The 21203-nt window shown below is 48.6% G+C and overlaps 4 protein-coding genes across 4 annotated transcripts; 2 read left to right on the top strand and 2 right to left on the bottom strand.

Moving 5' to 3' along the window:
* Nucleotides 1–467: 467 nt before the first annotated feature.
* PPTG_13380 (hypothetical protein) lies at nucleotides 468–1841 on the bottom strand. Its single transcript, XM_008909005.1, has one exon. It carries the CDS (start codon nucleotides 1749–1751, stop codon nucleotides 585–587), a length of 1167 nt encoding a protein of 388 aa, XP_008907253.1. The 5' UTR covers nucleotides 1752–1841; the 3' UTR covers nucleotides 468–584.
* A 2194-nt stretch (nucleotides 1842–4035) lies between these two features.
* On the bottom strand, nucleotides 4036–5247 carry PPTG_13381 (hypothetical protein). The gene has a single exon (XM_008909006.1). It carries the CDS (start codon nucleotides 5189–5191, stop codon nucleotides 4130–4132), a length of 1062 nt encoding a protein of 353 aa, XP_008907254.1. The 5' UTR covers nucleotides 5192–5247; the 3' UTR covers nucleotides 4036–4129.
* Nucleotides 5248–6988: 1741 nt separating this feature from the next.
* On the top strand, nucleotides 6989–8271 carry PPTG_13382 (hypothetical protein). The gene has a single exon (XM_008909007.1). It carries the CDS (start codon nucleotides 7125–7127, stop codon nucleotides 8079–8081), a length of 957 nt encoding a protein of 318 aa, XP_008907255.1. The 5' UTR covers nucleotides 6989–7124; the 3' UTR covers nucleotides 8082–8271.
* A 10107-nt stretch (nucleotides 8272–18378) lies between these two features.
* PPTG_23198 (hypothetical protein) lies at nucleotides 18379–20596 on the top strand. Its single transcript, XM_008909008.1, has 2 exons — nucleotides 18379–18576; nucleotides 18657–20596. The coding sequence occupies exon 2, from the start codon at nucleotides 19626–19628 to the stop codon at nucleotides 20052–20054; it is 429 nt and encodes a 142-aa protein (XP_008907256.1). The 5' UTR covers nucleotides 18379–18576; nucleotides 18657–19625; the 3' UTR covers nucleotides 20055–20596.
* The last annotated feature ends 607 nt before the right edge of the window (nucleotides 20597–21203 follow it).

Genomic DNA, 21203 nt, shown 5'->3' on the forward strand with positions numbered 1-21203 from the left:
AGTCTTGCTACGATCGCATGAGACAATTTTTACAGGATGGTGCATACAGACTAACATTAATTGCGGTAGGTGCAATAAACAGTAAATAGTTTGTAAATGTACTACAGTGCCGGGTGCCAATGGATTGAAAGGATTGACGAGTGTATGAATGTCGCGTCCTATGAATTAGTAAAGGCTTGTCAGAAACTGACTTATGTGCTGTTGTATTTCTAGATAGAATTGAGCAAGTTATTTTGCTTCATGTACCTTTTGGAGAATAACTATATTGTTTTCATCGGTTTTGGGATCCTTGATGTCTTGTCGATATTAACATTGCTAACATCGACAAAGCAGTCGAATATGGTGAAGTTACTTGCCATCGCTCTCTGAATTCTATTCTGCGCAATCATTGTTGTTGAAACCAACCAGCAAACTTTCTTCATCACAAAGCCCGTACTATTAATTGACTCGATTTTCGGCAAACTGGTGACAAATCAAAAATAGTAAGTATACTTCGAAGTAAATGAACATTCTTTAAAGGACAACTGGTTCTTGACGCGCAGTAAAAGAAAAAACCCAACAGCGCGAGCTTATCAAAGACACTATCACGACAGCACGAATCTGCTCTCAGTATTCAATCGTGCACTAGAAGAAAACACGCGGGACACGTCCTCGAGATTCCCTAGCAACTGGAGCATCGGCATGAGAATATCCGCAGTATATTGGATGCTGGCCACGCGTCCAGCTTCTTCGTCCCAAAGAATTTTTGTACATCCAGTAGTGACGAGTCTTTGACCAAACAACCTGGACGCTAGCCACGCATCGACTTCATTACCGTTGACCAGGTGTGGAAATGCGAAGCGTAGGGTATCCTCAGTGATTGTATACGAGCCTTTTGTGATAGCAACGATCGAGTCGCCGGGGCCATCTTCTAAACGCACCAGTTGGATGTCAATATCTGGTGTACATAGCGTAATTAGCTTCCAGTTGTGAAGTAGAGCTTCCACACCGTAATCAATGACGCCGACTACGTCTGGTGCCATCGCAGTTTGCAGGAAGTCACGCTGTACTTGAGATACAACAGGAACGACAATCTCCGACGTTGAAGGCCTCTCCATTTCGAGAGAAGCTTTTAGGCCGTTCCGAAAGAGGCGGAAATACTCTGCTGTGACCCCCCACCTGGTGTGGCTAGCAGATGCGCGGAAGGAGATGACTTGGCGCTGAATATTGAGATCCTGAATCTCTTTCTTCAGGACCTGAACGCTGTCCTCGAGACTTGCCATTTTGTTGAGCTGTTTCATCTTGTAACGAGCTTGATGAGCCCGATTGCGTTCTCGTCGCAGCTCAATATCAATCGCGTCTTGTGACCTTGCGGAGGTTTCCTCCACTTGCGCTGCAGCTTGTGCTCGATCCTCCTCAGTTACAGCGGCCGACCCAACACACCATGCAAGCGACGGGAGACGCTTGTGGCCAGCGAGTCTGGTTGCTTGTGATGGATTCTCAACATAAGCCATCGGTGCTGCCACATTGCCGCCGTCGAGTAACTTTGATCTCACCATGAGAAGAGCTTCGAGGGAGGGGTGGCCAGGAAAAGCTTGATCAGTGTCGGTGTGTGCGTCGATTTCTCCTTTGGAGAGTGGAAGGTTTGAAGCGCTGAGATTGAATGACGTTGTCGTGGAATTTCGAGGAGAGAGAGTGGTCCGAACAGAAGGTGAGGCGAAACTGTGCGTGAGGGGAGGGGGAGATACTAAATGCTCTGTCACTCCTCGCATGGCGATCACTCGATTCTGGATCACAGACAAGGATTTGACGTGATCGTGCTTGCCTTGACTTGTTCTTCACGGGAAGCTACCATGCTTACCACAGTAAAACAGCAGTTCGGCGTTTTTCGCGTTTTTTCTGTTTGGAAGATTTTTTAACACAAAAAAGCAGATTTCACATCTTTGAAACAACATTTTATTTAGGCTAAGATAAAAGAGAGACAACTTACAACCGCCTAAGCATTTGCCAAGTAACCCTCTCGTCTTCATGGAGAAGGTTTTGCCCCAGAGCAAGTCGAACGAGCGGTGGCTGAGAGTACAAGAAGCTCGAACACAGATAAACCGTGCTCAAGCACAAATCCGAATTGTTATCTATATGCAAACCGATCTCTTAAGTTTGATAAAGAAGCGATTTCTATCTTTCTGGTTGATTTTTGACCAATGCGAGTTTTTTTTTTTTGCTACCAAATCTTAACACACAAAGAGCAGTTTCACGAAATATTCGGGTGTTTTAACGTTAAGACGACAGCAGTTTGGAAATGTGCCAAAGCATTTATTTTGTGAGGTACGGTATACAAGATAGCATTTCGGGCATCGTCAGCTTAACCTGGTAAGATTGAAAAGGCTACAACTTTATCAGATAGAGATAAAAGCGTGACTTGTCTCTCTTGCCACTTCATCAGTCTGAGGAAGGATAAGAACATAACACTAGGTGATTCATCTGTTGCCGAAGAAAAAAATATTATTAATAATAGGAGACGACAGGATAATTATTTATATGTAGCAAGAATTTGTGTGACAATCTTGTGATCGTACAGTAATTAAAAGAAGTGGTGTGTGTCTTTTGGAGCCGTTAAACACAAAACTCAACACCGGTACCATAGAGCCCGATGTCGTCACACAACGCAAAATCGTCATCGCAGAACAATCCAAGCCCTGCTTCGACCAGGTTCGCGTGCTAGCACAACATGGAGAAGGACATTCAGCGTGCGTGTGTCGAAGGTGCTGCTACCATAGCTGTAAGGAGTAGTGCTCTCACTAGACTACGATGCTACGTTTATTAACTGATGTTTGTTATATGTCTTGATCTGATCTACGTCGATTTTCCCGGATCTCGTTCAATGCAGTGGACCATTTGGGCTGATCCTTACGTCGTTGATCGTCAACTTGACGGTTCTTTGAAGTGTGATCACTGATAGGAAGCTCCACCATTGCACTTTGAAGCCTTCATCAAAGCCATCACAGTCATCAAAGCTAGTCTTGGGATCTGATTGGTCACCGTGCACTCACGTTTGACTTCCCTTTTCTGCTTTGAAACTCTTTTGAGGCCAATTGCAGTAAAAGAAATCTGATTGGTACGGCTTGAAGCGATATTTGAGCATTTCTGGTCAACCAAACAGGCCACCGGGAGTGTTGGATTAAGAGACACTGCGCAAACATCAACAATGGTGTTGTTAGGTGATCTTGCCCGCTCTACAACGTCACCAATTACACTGTAACACCATTTGATTTATATTGGTGGTGGTGGTGGGGTTACAGAATGCTGTAGGCCATTGCGACTTCACACAGTCTTAATTTGGAGTGGAAGCGAAAGTTTTGAAATGACAGACTACTTCATTTTGAAACATCGCGCGCCAGAGGTGAGCTGTTCAATTATCTACAGATACAAGCCATGGATTTGACTATTAAAGGTGTTCATCAATTTTAACCGCACCGTAAACGAACGCGTTAATGCTCGTCACAGCCAATAAAGCTCGCGGCTGCATGTATCAAGAATCAATTGCTTTTGCGTTTGTCGATGTACCCCGTCGATAAGGTATCGTCATCGTTGTGTTGGGTTGGCATGGCATCTTCCGAAATACGATGCCGTCTTTGGCCGAATACTTGGTGTTTCATCAACTACACGTACTGATGGCCACTCTGAAATTGATCACAACTAACCGGTTACACAAAGACAACAACTCTAGATTTTGACGTTGATCACAAACATCTCGTCACCCTTTCATACCAGCGTTCAGAATAGTCTACGTCGGAAAGTCCGGCATGCAGCTTTCTTCATCGCAGATCTCGTCCAGCCCTGCCTTTCGCATTTTAAATCGAAGCGTATGAGCTATTCCTCTTTGAAACCTGATAATACCAAGACTATCGAGCTGTTCATGGGTGTAGGAATAGTCCCTGGACCTGACATTGTGTTCTGTTTGTCTCAGTGCAGCTACCTCCAAAATATGGGCAAAGAAAAAGACCACAATACACGCGGAAATTGTAGAACTATTGGACTGCAAACCGCGTAGTTGAACCTGCTTCGTCATGCACACTATTATTGAATCGCTAGGGCAGTATAATCTTCACGAGCAATTCATACGTTTGATACTTGTACAGTACAACAATGATTAAGACACTCGAATAGATTCACTTACAACCAGTCTACCGTCTGGAGTCAATCGAGCATTCTCAAATACGCAAGAAACCTCGTCCAAGTTCCCGAAAAGATGAAGCAGCGGTGTCAGTATGTCGGCCTTGCACACGATACTGGTCACTCGACTGTTGACGCTATCCCATTCAAAGTGCACGGAACCGCGAAGGGTGAGTTGCTGACCGAGCATTCTTGCGGCAATGGTTGACCATCGACTGTCGCTCACAAGGTGTGGAAATGCATAGCACAGGGTGTTTTCATTGATCACCAAATAACCTTTGGTTATGGCCACCAGAGAATCACGTGGACCATTTTCCAAGCGAACTGGCTGCAGATCAATCCTCTCGTAGCACAGAGACTGCAGCGCCCAAGTCTGCAGCAGCGCGTCCACCCCACAGACTCTACCATCTGTAACATCCGCCGCCATCGTCGCTCGTAGAAAGTTCTGCTGCATGATGTATTCGCTCTGCGTTCCTGTCGAGTCCCCAGTCGGTAAGGGTGGTCGTACGCTGGACCGAAAAAGCCGAAAGAACTCAGTCGCCGTGCCCCAAAGATTCCTGTTGATCGGGATCCCACAGTGAATTAGTCGGCGCTGCAGTTTAAGCTCCTGGATTTCTGTTATCAAATATTCGATACGTTTTTCGAGATCAGTCACAAGCTTGTGCTGCTTCATCTTGTACCGCGCCTGCCAGGCGGCCTGGTGTATTCGATTGCGTTCTCGGCGGAGCTCGGTCTTGTTTAGGCCGCTCTTTGTATGTGAGCAGCCCGGGGAGGTGTCTCTGTGTTGTGTGTTGACACGAGTCACTGTCGATGTAGACGCATCATGCAGCGGACGTTTTTGACCGGAGAGGTTTCTGGAGTTGAAAGACAAGGGGACCAATTGCGTTTGCTCTACACTACCGTCACTTGTGTCTGAATGGATGTCCATGGCTAATGGAGTCATGATTGAATGCGGGTATGATGGCATGGTAGGCTGCGGTATCGGCGAAGAACTGGTAGCTGTCTCGTCAAGGCCGTAAAAGGCTGGACAGCACGGCATAGTTTTTTTAACGGTCTTTTGTTTGGAATGGTCTTCTAAAGAACCCTCCTACACACAATGGAAAAATTATGTAAGTCGCCCCCAACCCAAAGTACAAAATTTGGTCGGACTATCAGAAATGGCCAATGAGAGGGCGTCAATATAGTCCAACCCAAACCGCGCAAATCTGTAATTCGATCACGTCAAATCCATGATCGCTCACCCCACGTGTTATCCATTTCTAACTGGCTCTTTGGACTCATCCAACGTTTGCATTTTGCTCACTCAGATCATTGTGATACAGAGCGCAGTCCATACTACTGCACTTTATCATCGGCGACGCTCCCATCATCGAGGCCACCATGAGCGACAGCTTCCTGTTTCGTCCAAGTCGAACGTGGGCTACTTTTGGAGACGTTACCCAGAACAGTCATGGTCCTGGAGTCACTTTAAAATATGTTCTACCTCAGTATTGCGATTTTTTCTGCAAATCCTATATAAAGCAGACTCGATCGCGTTCCTTTCGCGCAGGTTGATGACACCTATGCCGCCATTTCGCGTGAAGCGATTGCAGTGATGGGCCACAGAACTTGTTGTACAGTGTTGGCAGTTGTGGTCGAATTGCGAGTACTGACATCAACTTGCTTGCAATCAAACCAGCGCACAAGCGACGCTGGTGGATTTTGTACATGCATTGTAAGCCTACACTGTAAATATGTGAAGGATACTCATTACATACAGTCGACTCTACCATGATTTACCTATTCATGACTAAAAATAAACTGCCCCAACAACGGTCGATCCAGTAGCATTTCGAATATGGGAGCTCCAGTACGTAACACACATATTGCGCTACTGTATTACAGGTGCATTTTTGGAGCTCGAAGGCAGCGTCTCACGGATCGATTAGCATGATGTCGACTCGACGGGTTGTCGAAGGATTTACGAAAAAAAAACTTGCTACAGTTGCCATGTGCTCTACGTAATTAAGTGATCATCGACAGGAGTGCCATAATTCTAAACAGCGATGGCTAGAGCTTCTCTTTAAAAGGCTGCTGCCGCTACATTTCGTGCAGTCAAAACTAAACACAAAGTGATGACGCGACGTGGTTTGCAACAATCAGTTGTGCGCGCCAACAGAGACAACGTGCTAATATCAAGGCGCATACTGGATAAGTTGAAGCTTTCGCAAATGCTGATCGCAACGTGCTTTCGTCCCTGACGATTACATGATGAACAGAATTCTGTACAAACTGTAACGAAAACGAATTGCCGTTTTACTGCGTCCCTGCCAAGACTTGGGCTAAATGTCTGCTCGGTGTGCCTCCTATAAGCTGTTAGCGGTGAATGCTTAGTTTAACGGATGGAACTAAGTCAATTGTTATCGAGATTAGCAGTGTGAGTGGACTCAGGCTAACGAATGCAACCACGTACAGTGCTGGTATTCACAGTTTTATCCTAGGGGTATACAGTACCAGCGGCTTAGACAGACATCGCACTGTCAGACAGTGCGATTGGTTCTTGGTCAGCAGGCCTATCTGCCATCCAGGGTCTTAGTGAAAAAGACTAAGCTAATCGAAGAGTCTCGCCAGCCCACAATTCATTCAAGAATGACGTCTACAGTACCCGACACCATCCTTTACCACTTGCCATACAAGATGACGAGCGAGAACGCCTGGGGACCAGCCATGGATAGCACAGCACGTAATCTAAGTTGATGCTCGATCCTAAGGATCTTACCGAAGGTATAATAGCAGTCAGATTGGCCAATGGAACAGCTGGAGGGCCTTGAATGTTCTTGTCTTCCACAGTGGAATTCACTGGCTTGAGGGGGAAAGACAGATCGATAACTAAATCATGATTGCATCGCTCTACATACGTATGTATCACTCTAGCATAGGAGTGACTTATGGTCTCACTTTAGAATTCGCCACCGAGAACAACAACCCCCTGCATGTCAATGGATGGCAACATTCTCTTCCCGCCAAACCGCCAGCGGCTAAGTGAAGGCATCGTCCGTCAGGTCGTGCAACGCACCAAGCCACAGTCACTGGACCTCTTCGCCGTCGCGGCTAGTGGCAGCAGCTCCATGCACCAGGTCGACGACACGAGACATTTCCCGATGAACGAGGCCGAGATGAAGCGTGTTGCTGCTGAGATTGAGCTTTGTCGTCAACGCAACCGGATGCACCAGGCCAAGCACAAGATGAAGCAGCAGAAGAAAGTACTGGACCTTGAAATTGGAATTCGCCAGCTTCGAGACGAAATCCAGCACCTTAAACTCCAGAAGGAGGTCATTTCGGCCGGCGTGTCGACCAACATGACAGTCTGGAGCGTCGCGGCCGAGTACTTCCGTCTTTTTAAGAACGGGTACAAGGGGCCTATGGCCACACTGCATCCTTCCAACGTGGGATCCCAGAATGTATCTCTTCAGCGACGTGAGACATTCGTGCAGCGGGATTTCTTCATCGCAACAATGTGTGAGAATGTGGCAGGGGATACTGGTTTTGGCGTGCCGAGTTTACTAGAGGACTGGAGGCAACTGTCGATGTACCATGAAGATATGGAAATCGAGCTTGTGCGCCTTGATGTCGGACCTGATGATAATCTCATTGCCACGGTTAGGAGTGCTACGACCATGAGTGAAAAGGCATTGCGCCATGGATTCCCTCACTTGTTCGAAAACGGGCAGTGGACACGACTAGGGGCTAGATTGCTGGGTCAGCGCATGGTGATGCATGGAGTTGTCAGCTTTATCTGGGATGCGGAAAAGGGTCGTGTGTCCAGTATGCAGTACTCGGTAGACATGCTGACACCGATGATGCAGTTGTTTGATAACTTGGAGGACTTAGCTCGCGTGTTTGACCGTGCCCATGTCACACCTGATAGCAGACTGGTAGCAGCCGATTAACTTTAAGGCCGTGCACTTCATTCGTTTTATCTTTTGAAGAGTTTCTGTTCTCTGAAATTTATTTCTTTTAGATTTCAGAGTTAAGAAGGGATCCGATTCGAGGTATTATTCTGTCAGCTATTAAAGTCCTGTCTAAAGCGATGCCGATTAGAAATATAGGCATAAATACTATAAGTAATATAAACCTCTGATCTTTGATGTTGATGTGAAACTGATAAATTAGCTGAATGTTACCTGTGTCGTCCGGACCGAGTACTAATAATATTACGCAAGGTTGCAAGAAGGTGACAGGCTCATAAGCTTCATTGATAGAAATATAAATATAAAACCTACTCTACTCCCGCATCGGTGCATGTAACAGCCTCTTCACTATGATACATTCAACTTGACTGCCGCTGCGTCAGTGGCTAGGAAAGGGTGATAAAAGCAACTAGCAGATGCTGCGGCTGCGAAGCAGGCGCAGGAGATGCGTCGTCAGGTATCCTCCGTAGGTTTGCTAAATTTCAGAGCTTCATCGGGCAAAGCACGACTTTGTTGCAACCAAATTTAAAAGCTATGTTTCGGCCATCCCAGCGTACACCTGTAAAATACATAAAAACAAGTACTTTCTTCGAGTATTTTTCTTATAAACGCTGAAGAAAAGGTATATCAAACAAACGATGATAAAGTTAAATTCCTTTTAGGATTTTTCGAGGATTGGTAGTGCATAGTTGCGCAGCGTGCGAAAAGCGTGGTTTAGACTAGCTGTTTACTGTCAGTCTGGTAAAACAAATCTAAGCCGCAATACCCCAGAATACTCCAGATACTGGTTGGGCATTGCCACCAAATCTCCAACGGTAAAAAAATATTTTCTCAAATCATCAACTATCAGGCCCTCCTCAAGAGCGCGAACAACCTCAGCGGCGACTTTTACTCTTAACCCCTCTAGCCCCGCATTTTTGGGCGGAAATTAACCTGTATTATACAGGGTAAGAATTTGACTTGGGTTTATTATTTGCGGAGTTTTTTCAAGCTCACAATCCCTGCCTGTTATCTACTCTGTGCAGTACAGGTTAAGAGCAAAATTGGAGGTTCAAACATATGGAGCAGTATCCTGTATCTGACAAAACGACTAGTCAAAATTTTTCTAAAAATCGACAAAAACCATCACTCACTAGTACTTCGCATTCATTCCAAATTTGAATGTCCATTGAATTGATTAGATCATTGCTGTCTCAACTACTTCGCCAACAGCCTCCTCAGAGCTTCCTCTACTCACAGAACTCGTTCCGCTACGTGCACTGCTCGATGCGACACTGGCACCGTCATCACAACAGCTATCTCCTCCCTCCTCATCAGCTGAGCATTGCGCTACTGCTCTCGAAGGAGCACGCAACCTAATAGCCTTGAGATCAGCAGGAATACTCGCACCGCCCCGCCAGAGATCGTGCCATATCTGGCTACAGGTTGCCGAGTTTGTCGGTCCACTGTGATCATGCTGCCGCACTTTTTGGCAGAGATACACCTTCCCTCTGCCATTGGCACCATCTACGCCCCGCGTCCTCACTTCCGAGCACTCCACACAGTAAAACGTGGTTTCCCATGGGTTCTTTCCCGGACGCAACAAAGAACACACCTTGCAGCCGTACTGCCGACGCTTCTGTGAGACCTTTCCGCTCTTCCCACGCGTTGTACGAAATGCGTTCACCTGCTTGGTTGTGTGTTGTGCAGGTAGCATATACCGTGGGGCTGACGAGCGGGAAACCGGGGTGTCTGCTAGTGCTTCTACTGACAAGTCTCCTGCAAAGTCCGTTGGTCCAATGTTGAGCAGTGCCGTCTGCATCAGCCGTTGAATCTCAGCGTGCGTCGGAGGTGCTTTACCAGGTGCAATTTGGCCTTGAACACGTCGATAGATGATGTATGCGTTGATGAGCGCCATGTCAACTAACCCAAGGAAGATCGTGTGGTAATATTTCTTCATTTTCATCGCTCCCTGTAGCATACAGGATAAGATACAGTCATTCGTTACATCTTCAGGTGTAGTACAGGATAAGAAGATGAGGAATAATACCTGAATTGAGTATCTTTGCAAGCGCAGTTGGTCGTGAATATCTGCTCCACCCATGCCATCTTGATAGTCTTTCACGAGCTGAGGAGCTGGCACGTCAACTACTTCAGCACCAGCACGTCTTGAAAGGGTTGTCGGTCGTGTACTACACCCTGTCGCAATGAAGTGTACAGGGCGGTTGTCCATCCAAGACACTGCGATCAGCTTCGGCTCAGCCTTTGACTGGGCAATGCGGTACACTCCCCTCGCCATTGCCCTTGGTCGTCTAGCTTGCTTGTACGGGATCTCTTGGCAATAGCCGCGACGGTTGGTCTGAATGGTGCCGACATGGTAGAGTCCACGCTGTAGAAGGATAGACGAAAGCAGCACACTTGAGTAGAAACGGTCGGAGATAATCAGACGCTTTCTTGGTAGACCTTCAAGCACCTCTTCAACGTTACGGATCACAGCGTTGGGGCCTTGGTTCATGTCCGCACTGTCGCTGTTGAGCTTCCCTTGGTATATCTCGGCCCTATACAGGATAAGAAACAAGCATAATTACTCTTTATCCTGTATAATACAAATTTCGGCAGAATGAGAGATTCTCTACCTCTAGCAGTACCCGCTGTCTGCATCGCACGTCAAGAAGCACTTGGTACCCCATGGGTGGGGTTTACCTCGAAGATACTGCCGCATGGGGTTGTACTTGCTCCTCATCGGTATCATTCCTTCGTCGAAGGCGATTCGCTGTCCCACCGTCATCCCCAACTTGAACGTTGCGTTGATCGTGTCGGCGACAGGCTTGATCTTCCACGTTTTGAACTTGACAGCGTCAGCGTGACTGTTGTCACTAAAATGCAAGAATCGTACAATCTCTTAGAATCGTTTTCTTGCCATGTAGCGCCCAAATGTGCCTTTAGGAATCGCGCCTTGTGCATCCACCGCCCAATGCTTTGACAGCTTCTCACGGTGCGGGCAAAGGGTCCGGGCACACAGTAAACCGATGAAATGTACCAGCTCATGGGCTTGAATTGGCTTGAATGATCGTTGTTCAGTCTGGACTTGGTGTACTGTTTTCATCTTATACTCAGGTCGCCTCAGCTTGATTCGCCGCTGTCGTGCCATAATTTCGTCTGCTGCCTGCGTGCGATACTGAAGCTGGTAGCGATTGGATTCAGTAGCGACAGATACCCACATTGACTTCGGCAGGAACAGGAAAAATAGTCCTTCCAAGCTACTTCCCAGTGCTGTAGCCAACTCCGTAGGTGTCGCTGAGCAGCGAATAAGCTCTGCTGAGGGCAGTTGAAGAGACGCACCTACCAATTCAATGATATACAAGCATTAGTGGCTAGTACAGGATAAGAGAAGTAAGCGGGTCCTCGTTATCCTGTATAATACAGGAAAGCACTCACATGAATCTTCGAAATAGGTAGTCCAGCCCGTCTTCGCCTGTTCGCTCAGCTGGTCCTTGCTCATCTGATCGAATGGAGTTCCAGCGGAGAGGTCGACTGCATCTTCTTCATCGCTCGTAAATTCTTCATCTTCACCCGCCGAGCTTTCACTAGTACCTTCAACATCAGACTCATCGCCATCATCGACTTGAAAGTCGGCCTCGTCACCGGAGCTTAAACGGTCATCACCAACAGATATGTCTACGTCAGCTGCACGTACCGTACACGCACGTAGTGGACGTGGTGACGGCACAGGTGACGCCGCGACCTCTTTACGCGCACGCTTCTTTTTCGGCGTCTGCAGTTTTGCAGGAGCTTTGGCGGGTGACTTAGCAGGCGGCTTGCAGGACACCTTGGCAGACGACTTCGAGGGGCCCTTGGTCGGCGGCGACTTGGCTGGCGTTTTGGTCGGCGACTTAACCGGTGACTTGGCCTGTGACTTGGCCGGTGACTTGGCCGGAGCCTTGACTGGTGTCTTGGCCGGCGTATCAGGGACACCCTGAGTAGAGCTTTCAGCGAACGCAGAGGCATGTCGTTTGGCGGGTGGCATGCCATAGAGAACTATGATAGCGGTTAGCAACAATAGAAATGCACAGTATGCGCCGATTCGTACCCTCAACTGGCACGGGTTGCCATACTTCGTCAGCTCCGTCGAAATAGTCGACAAGATGTGTTCCGTTCGGTCGTTTCTTCCATCCGTCAGGTGTAAAGTAGCGATTGTTGGTCGCGAGGCCTTTTGGACGCTCGAATTGCCACCCTAGCTTCTTTAATCTGGTCCACAGTTGCGTCCACGTAACTGGACGAATTCTTCGCTTCTGCATGGCGCTGCCTTCCACTCGTCCGAATCGCAAATGGCGCGAAAATTGGCGCGCTCTCTAAATCTCGAAAAAATCCTGGCCAGGAATTATTGGGCTGAGGTTAGCTACAGCACTGTCAAACTTTATATTTGGCAACCTCACTTGAATTTTGTATAGCGAAACTTGGTTTAAGTATGAGCCTAATTTGCCTTTATCCTTATCCTGTAGAATACAGGATACGAAACTTTTTATCCTGTAGAATACAGGAAGCGGGGCTAGAGGGGTTAACTTGAACACGTGATCAACCGAACTCATCCCGAGCGGATCCACTAAGCCAGCAAGCACAGCGCCCTCCAGACGGCATGGTGTAAGCAGTTCCTCTGGGCCGGTACATAAACACTGTAAACAGTAACAGTGCGGTTATCGTTACTGCTGCTACACGGCAAGAGACCCCCAGCCTTCAGATCTCACGCCAACGTAGCTACTGGGGTTCGGACCCTCCGCCTAGATAACCACAAAGCTACCAAAGCTCATTCCATAGAAAATAACTATCTGGTACTTGGATAAGCCTCAGCGTAGAAACTAAGATACTTCTTACGCGTAGAAAAGCAAAGCAAACCCGCGGACCTCGTTTTTGATACTAATGTAAACGTAAACATACTTCTTAAATACTATAAACATTTAGCGACAACCGCAGAGAATTTCCCGATTTTAGACGAAATTTCCGCCCGGGTTTTTTCTTGATCGATGGAGAACTTCGGTCTATCGGCAACTCTAATCGCTTTCCTGGCTTTTTCGGAATCCACGGCAGCCACCCTACCCTCCAAAGGAACCCTCTGCTGCTATGGCTACCAAATGGCCGAACTCACAAACATCTTTACACGGATACCGAGGCGAAGCAACACCGCTGCACGATAGAAACAGAAGTCCGAGGCGATCTGGCCAAAGCACGCGCATAAACGTAGCCGTTTCCATAGCACACCTAGACAATTCCACGGCTAAGCCCTCACTAATATACATACTTTTCAATTCTTCCTCCAAGTACGAAGTTCAACAGGTTATGAGCCCAATGCCTGGTTCCATCGAGGAGAAGGTGACGGTGGCTGAAGACGCTGCCGCGACTACTCACGAAAGGGACACCAACCACAAAAAGAGAAAGTCGCGCCAGATGTGGGGATGCTGGCGCAGCTCGTAATCAAGCTCACAGACAAGGTTGAGAGCTTAGAACGGTCGCCGGGTGGTGCCCGGAATCCCCCGGCCGTGACGCCTCCCGGAGATGTGGAGGACATGAAGTAGTGTCTATAGGCAGGCACTCGAGCAAGGTGGAACCTCGGGATGCATCGAATGCAGCTGCACGAGTTGGGGGGCGGCTAACTTCGGAGGCATGGGCATCCAGACGCCGACTGCGTACGCGGGTCTTGGAGCTATGCATCGACCTGGTGATGCACCGTATCCACCTCAAGGCCAACCCACACTACCAACACCTGCTCCGCACTACCAAGCGTATCGATCTGAGCCGGTACAACGGAATGAGAAGGTACCATCGGCAAAAGACGGGAAGATTTACATGAAGAATTTTGACGGCACCAGGTGTACAAAGGCTTGGGGAGCGGATTTGAGCAGTGGGCTCTGCACTTCATCGAGCAGATCGAAACGGCTGAGCAGGCATGCGGATTTCGTTGGCCAGAGAGGTTCAAGGTAAATAAGTTTGGCCAACACTTGCGTGGGAAAGCAGAGCGCTTCTACCAGCAGCACGTCATGAGGTGGTGGGCAACACAACCGACGCTGTGGTTTGTGATGGAGCAGATGCATATGTCGTTTCGCACGACTATCTCTACACAACAAGGCATCACGCACAACAAATGTCCTGGAATGAACACTTCTTGTACTTGAACGCGCTGATGGTTGCGACTAACTCATCGCCGACATTGGTACTCGAAAACATCGTTAAGTACGCAGACCCGGATTTACGGTATGCACTGATGCCGCGAAGTGCGACATCACGCGCCCGGACCCACTCCAACAGGCAAATGAACTAGCTATGTGGGCGCAGATGATGTCCGATGAGAACAAGGCGCTCAAGCACATAGGAAAGGAGGTTGTCAACTCGGTGAACGAGCGGACGCATGATACCCGGCACTGCTATCATTATGACCAGGTTGGACATTTAATAAGAAACTGTCCAAACAGGAAGAAGAAGGATTCCGAGGAGAAAGAGAATCCTGGTGATAATGAGAAGGAGGCACGATTCGTCTTTGAACAATGACTCTCGCTCCGACACTAGTAATAGTTGGATTCTGGACTGTGGAGCTAGCCGCCATCTAGTCAACGATGTGGCACTGCTCACGAACACGGTGGATTGCAACAAGGACGACGGCTGCGTGATGCCTGATGGATACCCAATGAGTGTATCCAAGAAGGGAACACTGACACTGACAGCAATGGTGGACAGTGTATGCACTGAGATCGTGCTGACAGATGCATACTGTGCGCCTCTTATTTCATTCGGGAAGTTGGTCGAGAAAGGCTGTATGTTGACCCAGCACCCATGGAACGTTGGCGTTGACTAAGGGCAAAAGCGTTGTGTTTTACGTGAAATTACGTAATGGAGTATTAGTGGCGCAAGTCGAGACGCCAGTGATTGGCACTCGACGCTTGGAAGAAATGGTCATGTCCGTCTTGGATGATACAGTAATAGCGCAGCCAGTGATGGAGGACACGCTTATGGGGTTTCATGTGCGTCTGGGGCATCTAGCACTTGACACGGTGGAACGCATTGGGAGGGACCCGCGTTCTGGCATAAAGATCGCGGATCGGACTCGTGAACTATGTTCAACATGTGCTGAAGGGAAACAGACTAGAGCACGCCAGCCAACGAAGGACACTGGTGACCACGCACTGATAGAGAAATTGGGTGGCGTCATCTGTAGCGACCTCAAAGGTCCAATGACGCCTCTCGACCGCCTAGGGAATCGCTACATGGCTAACTTTGTCGACCATTACTCCAATTACTGCAAAATCTTTCTGGCGAAGACAGAAGATCAAGCTGCGGGGAAGTTCAAGGATTTTCTCGTTGAGTTTGAGAAGCGTTTTAGCTGTCGGATCCACATATTACGCACAGACGGCGGAGGAGAATATCGTGTTGTCGATCTCTTTTGCAAGGAAAAAAATGGTGTTGCTCATCAGATCGCTGAAGCTGGCAACCAAGCCGCCAATGGTAAGGCAGAGCGCATGCACCGCACGGTGCTCAACATGGCCCGATGTATGATCTTTGGAGCAGAGATGCCCGCGAGTTTCTGGGGGGACGCCGCAGAATACGCTGTGTACATACTCAACCGTAGTCCGACAAGAGCAAATGAGTGGTGAAGGTCTCCGATTGAGGTACTGACCGGTCGTGCACCGCTGGTGAATGACATAGTTGCATTTGGCAGTAAGTGCATGGTGTTTCGTGATCCTGGCAAGCGTGCAATACAGAAGCGGTCTTGTGAAGCGCGCATATTAGGAAAGGATGAGTCGACTAAAGGCCACAGAATCTACCTCCCATCCCAGCACAAAGTGATCGTGACTCGTCACGTAAAGAACATGCAGTTGCTGCAGGCAACCGAGTCTCCTCCGCCAACGAATGCCACAGGGTATACAGATCCGTCGTGCATGCCGGAGAGTCGCGATCAAACAGAGAGTCGCGAACTGCCCCGCCGCCCACAGCATCAGCGACACAAGTCCCGCCGTCAAGCCGAAGCAGATAAAGAAGCTGAGGCAAGCACAACACTATCGGGTGACAAGCCGCGCGCGATGGCAAGTGCAGTGATGGACGATGCTGTGTCGGAGAAGTCCCCCACGGCGGCTCCGGAGCCGAAGAAATATCGTCAGGCACGGAAGCCCTCCGAGAGTGTGCAGTGGGCTGTAGCTGAACAAGAGGAAATTGCTGCACTGGAGCGAACAACACGTGGCGATTGGTGAGGTGTGACCGCAATACTCAGCGACTACATACTAAGCGGGCATACATGAAGAAACTTACTGGAGAAGGCAAGCTCGAGCGCTACAAAGCTCGGTTGGTAGTCTGTGGAAATGATCAGGTCTGGGGAGTAAACTTCTTCCTGGTCTTCTCTGCACTGCTTGCTATGGTCAATGCGAAGCTAATCTTCGTACTCGCACACATTTGGGGAGTGAAGGCCCGCCATGGAGACGTACCCAATGCCTCCGTGAAGGCTCCCACGGAGGAGGAAGTGGTGATTATTCTGTATGTTCCGGAAGGGCTCATTGTGACGAAGGAACAACTAACTGAGTTGGGCGCGTAAAGTACGGATGAGGTTGGACTGCCGCTCGACCGCAGCCTGTACGGTTTGGACGGCTCTGGCACAAACATCTACATTGCACACTAGTCAACATGGGCTACAAACAGTGTATTACCGACTCGTGCATTTACTTCCTGGCCGACAAGGGTGGGGTCACTGTTGTTGAAACCTACGTAGACGACCTCTTAGTCACGGGGACTAGCGAGAGAAGAGTTTCGCGCTTCTTTGCGGACATGAAGACACTAGAGTTGAAAGACCTTGGCCCTGCGAACAAATTCCTAGGCATGCGAATTGCGTGTGAGGATGATCTGGGATACCACTTCGATCAAGACGGGACTATCGTAGAAGTACTGTACAAGTTTGGCCTTCAAAATGCTCATGCAGTACGTGCACCCATCGGAGGAGAGCAGCCTGGAGAAGATAACCTAGCTGAACTACTACCCACTGTGCCGGGCAGTGCTCCGCGCAATATAATTTTTTTCAATGGAAACCGGATTTTGTCATAAACAATTGCAATTTGACCATGTACCATAACAACGGAGATAACGCAACACGAATGTTTTTTTTTTACAAATATATCCACTGAGTCCTAGTTCCCTGAGCTGCACACTCAGACTACGTCTAGCTCACATCACTCCTCTTCTTGTCGCCGTCTTCGACTGCATTTAGAGCTGTTTTACATGTCTGGAGACATTGATTCGCCCAGCCCCTTCTTCGGTGTTCGGGGTTGATGAAGAATACCTGCAACAGTTGCTTCATTCCAAAGCGACCGGTTCTTTTGCAAGAACAAAAGCTGCTCTAATGTCTCTGGATGCATTGACTGACGTCGATCAGAGTACACCAGCCCTGCATGAGAAAACAAACGCTCAACGACGTTTGATGTGGGCGGTATCCAGTCCATGCTCATATACTGAGAGTCTGCCATTGTGACAGCAATGTCGGCTAGCTCAGCGTCAGCAAACGAAAGCTCTTCTTCGTCGCTTGACTCGTCATCTAGAGACCCCTCATCTCGCAGAAGCCGCTTCAGTGCTGTGCGCTCTGCCGGCTCCAGTTCTTTCTCGTTGCCGCTCAAAACCTTGACTACACCACTTTCAAAGTGTGGGAACGCTACGACGCGCGCATCTGGCGTGAGATAACGCTGGCCAGAGTCGGGGAATGACTCACGAAGTTTGTCAAACAGCACCCGGACATGGTTAAGGGTAAGTCCATTCTCTTCTTGCAGCTTTTTGCTCACTGACTCAAACTTTTTAAGCTCTTCCAGCAGCGATCTGAGGCGGTTTTTGTCCGCCGCCGTTAGCAAGAGCGGCGCCAAATCTGGGTCCGTGTCGTCTAAGTACGGAGCGAGCTCCAAGTATCGCTTGATCATTGCAAAAGTACTTGACCAACGAGTCTCGTTTCGAAGCAGTGGCGTCAACAAATCGTCGTCACGCAGTACAACCCGCTGTTTTCCCGTACGCAGACACTTCACAACAGCGGCAACCTTTTCCAGGAGGACTGCGTACGGCTCCAGATGTCGTTCAGCTGCCAGTTGGAGACGATGACTGGCGCACCCTACAAGAGGGATTTTGAGCTTCTTGCCGACCGATACATTTACACTCGCATTGTCCCCCACAAAGAAACAAAGTTGGGAAAAGTCAATCTCGTAGTCGTCCAATATTTCATCGAACAAGTCGATAATAGCATTGGACCCGAAATGGCGGGTTTTGCGCGGCTTTAACGAAAGTAGATACATCTCGCGCGAGGAACCGAGTGATGGATCATCTGGGGCCGTAATTGCGAAAGTGCCGAGAAAATGGTATCCATTTTCAGACCAGCCGTCGAAGACAAGGCCCAGTCTTTGATCGACTAGCTTATCTTTCAGCTCCGCGCGAACCACATCGACAAGGAGCCGAATATACTCTTTCATTGCTTTGACATTGGTCCTCGGTAAGTTTGTGTTTTTTCGAATCAGCTCGCTTTCGCAAAAACTTAATGGTCGATTCTCCATGACGATCTACTCGATCCAGTCGTGGATACCCTTTGCGTGTGGACTGATGTCCAAAACAAGCGAAGCCGTACCATACTGCAGAATATGTTTGTACGCCGTTTCGACGGTCACTTGAGAATGGGCACGACGTAGGTGGTCGACCAAGTTGGTGTACCCTTTGCCGTTGGCTTGGCTACGGTGTTTGGCGCAGATTCGACAGCGCAATCGGTCGTCAGGTGCAGGCGAGAAGATGGTAGATGTCAGCTGCTTGTTCGTCGGAGGTGCCGTCCACTTTGATGTCGCGTTCATTGTGGTCGAGTGTAGATCCCGGTGGCAGCAAAAGCTTGCGCAGAGAGGACAAGAAGGGCGACAAATTGGGCTTGAAGCAGTCGATCGGGGTCTTCGGCTTGGGGGCACTTGGTGTCGAGCTCGCGAATTGAAGAATGACTGCGTAGATAGTGAACGACAGCTCTTTTAGCGTGGGCTGCTCGTGGTTGAGGTCTGGAGCTCGTTGTGGACCTCGTGTGCTACGTCAACAGTGTCTTGGGTTCTTCTAGTGCCTTCACTGGACCGCTTCCTACGGCAAACTGCGGCTGATCCCATTTTCGAAATTAAGGGGGCCCATCACCTCGAGGGAATTGGAAAGCACAATCACAATACATAAAAAAATCAAATTAATTTTTTCCGAACACTGGTGCCGGGAGAAACGCTACCGACGTTACCGACTGTAGCTAATTTCCAGTCTGTCATTGGAAGTTTGCTCTGGATCGCGCGGCACGCGACCTGATATCATGTTCGCCGTTCACTGCGTAACCCAACGATGACCGATTGAAAGATGGCAAAGCGCGTCCTGAGGTACTTGAACGGAACTCGGAAAGCCAAGTTGCGCATGAAAGACGATGGCGGACCACAGTGACCGTTACGAGCGCAATCCTACACGGATGCTGACTTTGTTGGTGATGTCACTGATCAGAAGTCGGTTAGTGCGGCAATCGTGCAGGTCAATGGGATGACCATTTCGTGGGAATGCGAGAAGCAGACTTTTGTGGCATTGTCGACCACTGAAGCCGAGTATGTGGCTGGAACGGATGAAGCTCAGGAGCTGCTTGGTGTGAAGGAGCTTGTGGGCGAGATTGGACTTAAGATGGATCTGCCGATGGTGATGCACATGGATAACCAAGCGGCGATAGCTCAAGTGACGAGTGAAGCGAGCTCGGCAACGACCAAGCACATGGACGTGAAGTTGAAGTTTATACAAGACTCGGTGCAAAAAGGAGAATTGAAGCCACAATACGCGGAAAGCGATTCGATGCTGGCCGATTTGCTCACAAAGCCATTGGCAGCGACACGAGCTAAAGACATGAGGGAGGCCATTGGGTTAACGACGGCTGCTGCCAGGCTGTCCATCGAAGCTCTGGGGAGGAGTGTTGGAAGCTGACAATGTCAGTCTGACAGGTTACAAATCTGCGCTGTTCGGCTACAGAGAAATGCAGAAGTAACGTTTCCATAGCACACCTAGACAATTCCATGGCTAAGCCCGCACTAATACGCTTACTTTCCAATTCTTCCTTCAAGTGCGAAGTTCAACACCCATTGCTTTCTACCTGGAGCTTCAGTGCACCAACGCCTTGCGCATGTACTGAAACTCAATCTAGCGTTGCCTCATCAAGCTCTAGATAGTTTATTAATAGTGGTCTTAAGCCCACCTACCACGAACATCAACAACAAACCAAAACCGTAAACCAGGAACAGCGCAAACTCATCGGCTAGATGAACTTCAGAAATCAATACCTTCTTCAACTCAATTCGATACTGGGCCAATTCACACCACCAAATGAATACCCCACTAATTTTGATTCAATTCCGTAGGAATATAAATGAATTTACTTGGTATATGTATTGCAAGAAACTGGGTGTAAAACACAACTCACGGACATGAATTAATCCCAGTTGGGCTGTACGTTACTTCGTACCGAAGCACTACCAGTAAAATACACACTACTTGCTAACTGTTGGTCGTGAAACACTAACACTTTTTTTGAAATAAAATAAAACTAGTGATGTTTGCCTACACGTTGAACTTTAGAATCCTAGACTGGTTCGCATCGTGATTTCGCCTATGGTCTTTCTATTTACAACGATGTTTCAAAAATCAGTTATAATAAATAAATAAAAATAAGTCGCGCACTCTCCCTGATAACAATAGGGGGTCGTTAAAGGTAGCCGCGGTCGTTGATAGGAAGGCTCAATCATGGGACCAGCGTAGCCAGAGCAATCTAGAAAACAACAAGCAAGAATAACTGTAAAAACACTCTTCTTACTTGTGTTAGCGTTGTCCTAGGATCTGTACGCTACCGGGAAGATTTACGATTGAATGAAAAACTCGAACGTCGGCCACCTGCCGCGTTCGCACCAATATGCATCACTCTCCATCCTGAGCACTCACCTGGCTCCTTGGACATGTCTTTCGTCCTTCCTTCACTTTCGAGGTGCAGCTCAGTCTCTCACGTCACCCTTCCTTGGCGACTGCTCTCCACGCCTGCAACCTCGCACGTCGTCGCCCTCGCCGACCTCAGGTCATCAACGC

The sequence above is a fragment of the Phytophthora parasitica genome, assembly GCF_000247585.1.
Source record: "Phytophthora parasitica INRA-310 unplaced genomic scaffold supercont2.32, whole genome shotgun sequence".
In the NCBI taxonomy this organism is placed as follows: Eukaryota; Oomycota; class Peronosporomycetes; order Peronosporales; family Peronosporaceae; genus Phytophthora; species Phytophthora nicotianae.

Excerpts from the sequence above, each read along its gene's own strand:
- PPTG_13380 (XM_008909005.1), bottom strand. The coding sequence starts at position 1,751 with ATGCGAGGAGTGACAGAGCATTTAGTATCTCCCCCTCCCCTCACGCAC.
- PPTG_23198 (XM_008909008.1), top strand. The coding sequence starts at position 19,626 with ATGACCATTTCGTGGGAATGCGAGAAGCAGACTTTTGTGGCATTGTCG.
- PPTG_13381 (XM_008909006.1), bottom strand. The coding sequence starts at position 5,191 with ATGCCGTGCTGTCCAGCCTTTTACGGCCTTGACGAGACAGCTACCAGT.
- PPTG_13382 (XM_008909007.1), top strand. The coding sequence starts at position 7,125 with ATGTCAATGGATGGCAACATTCTCTTCCCGCCAAACCGCCAGCGGCTA.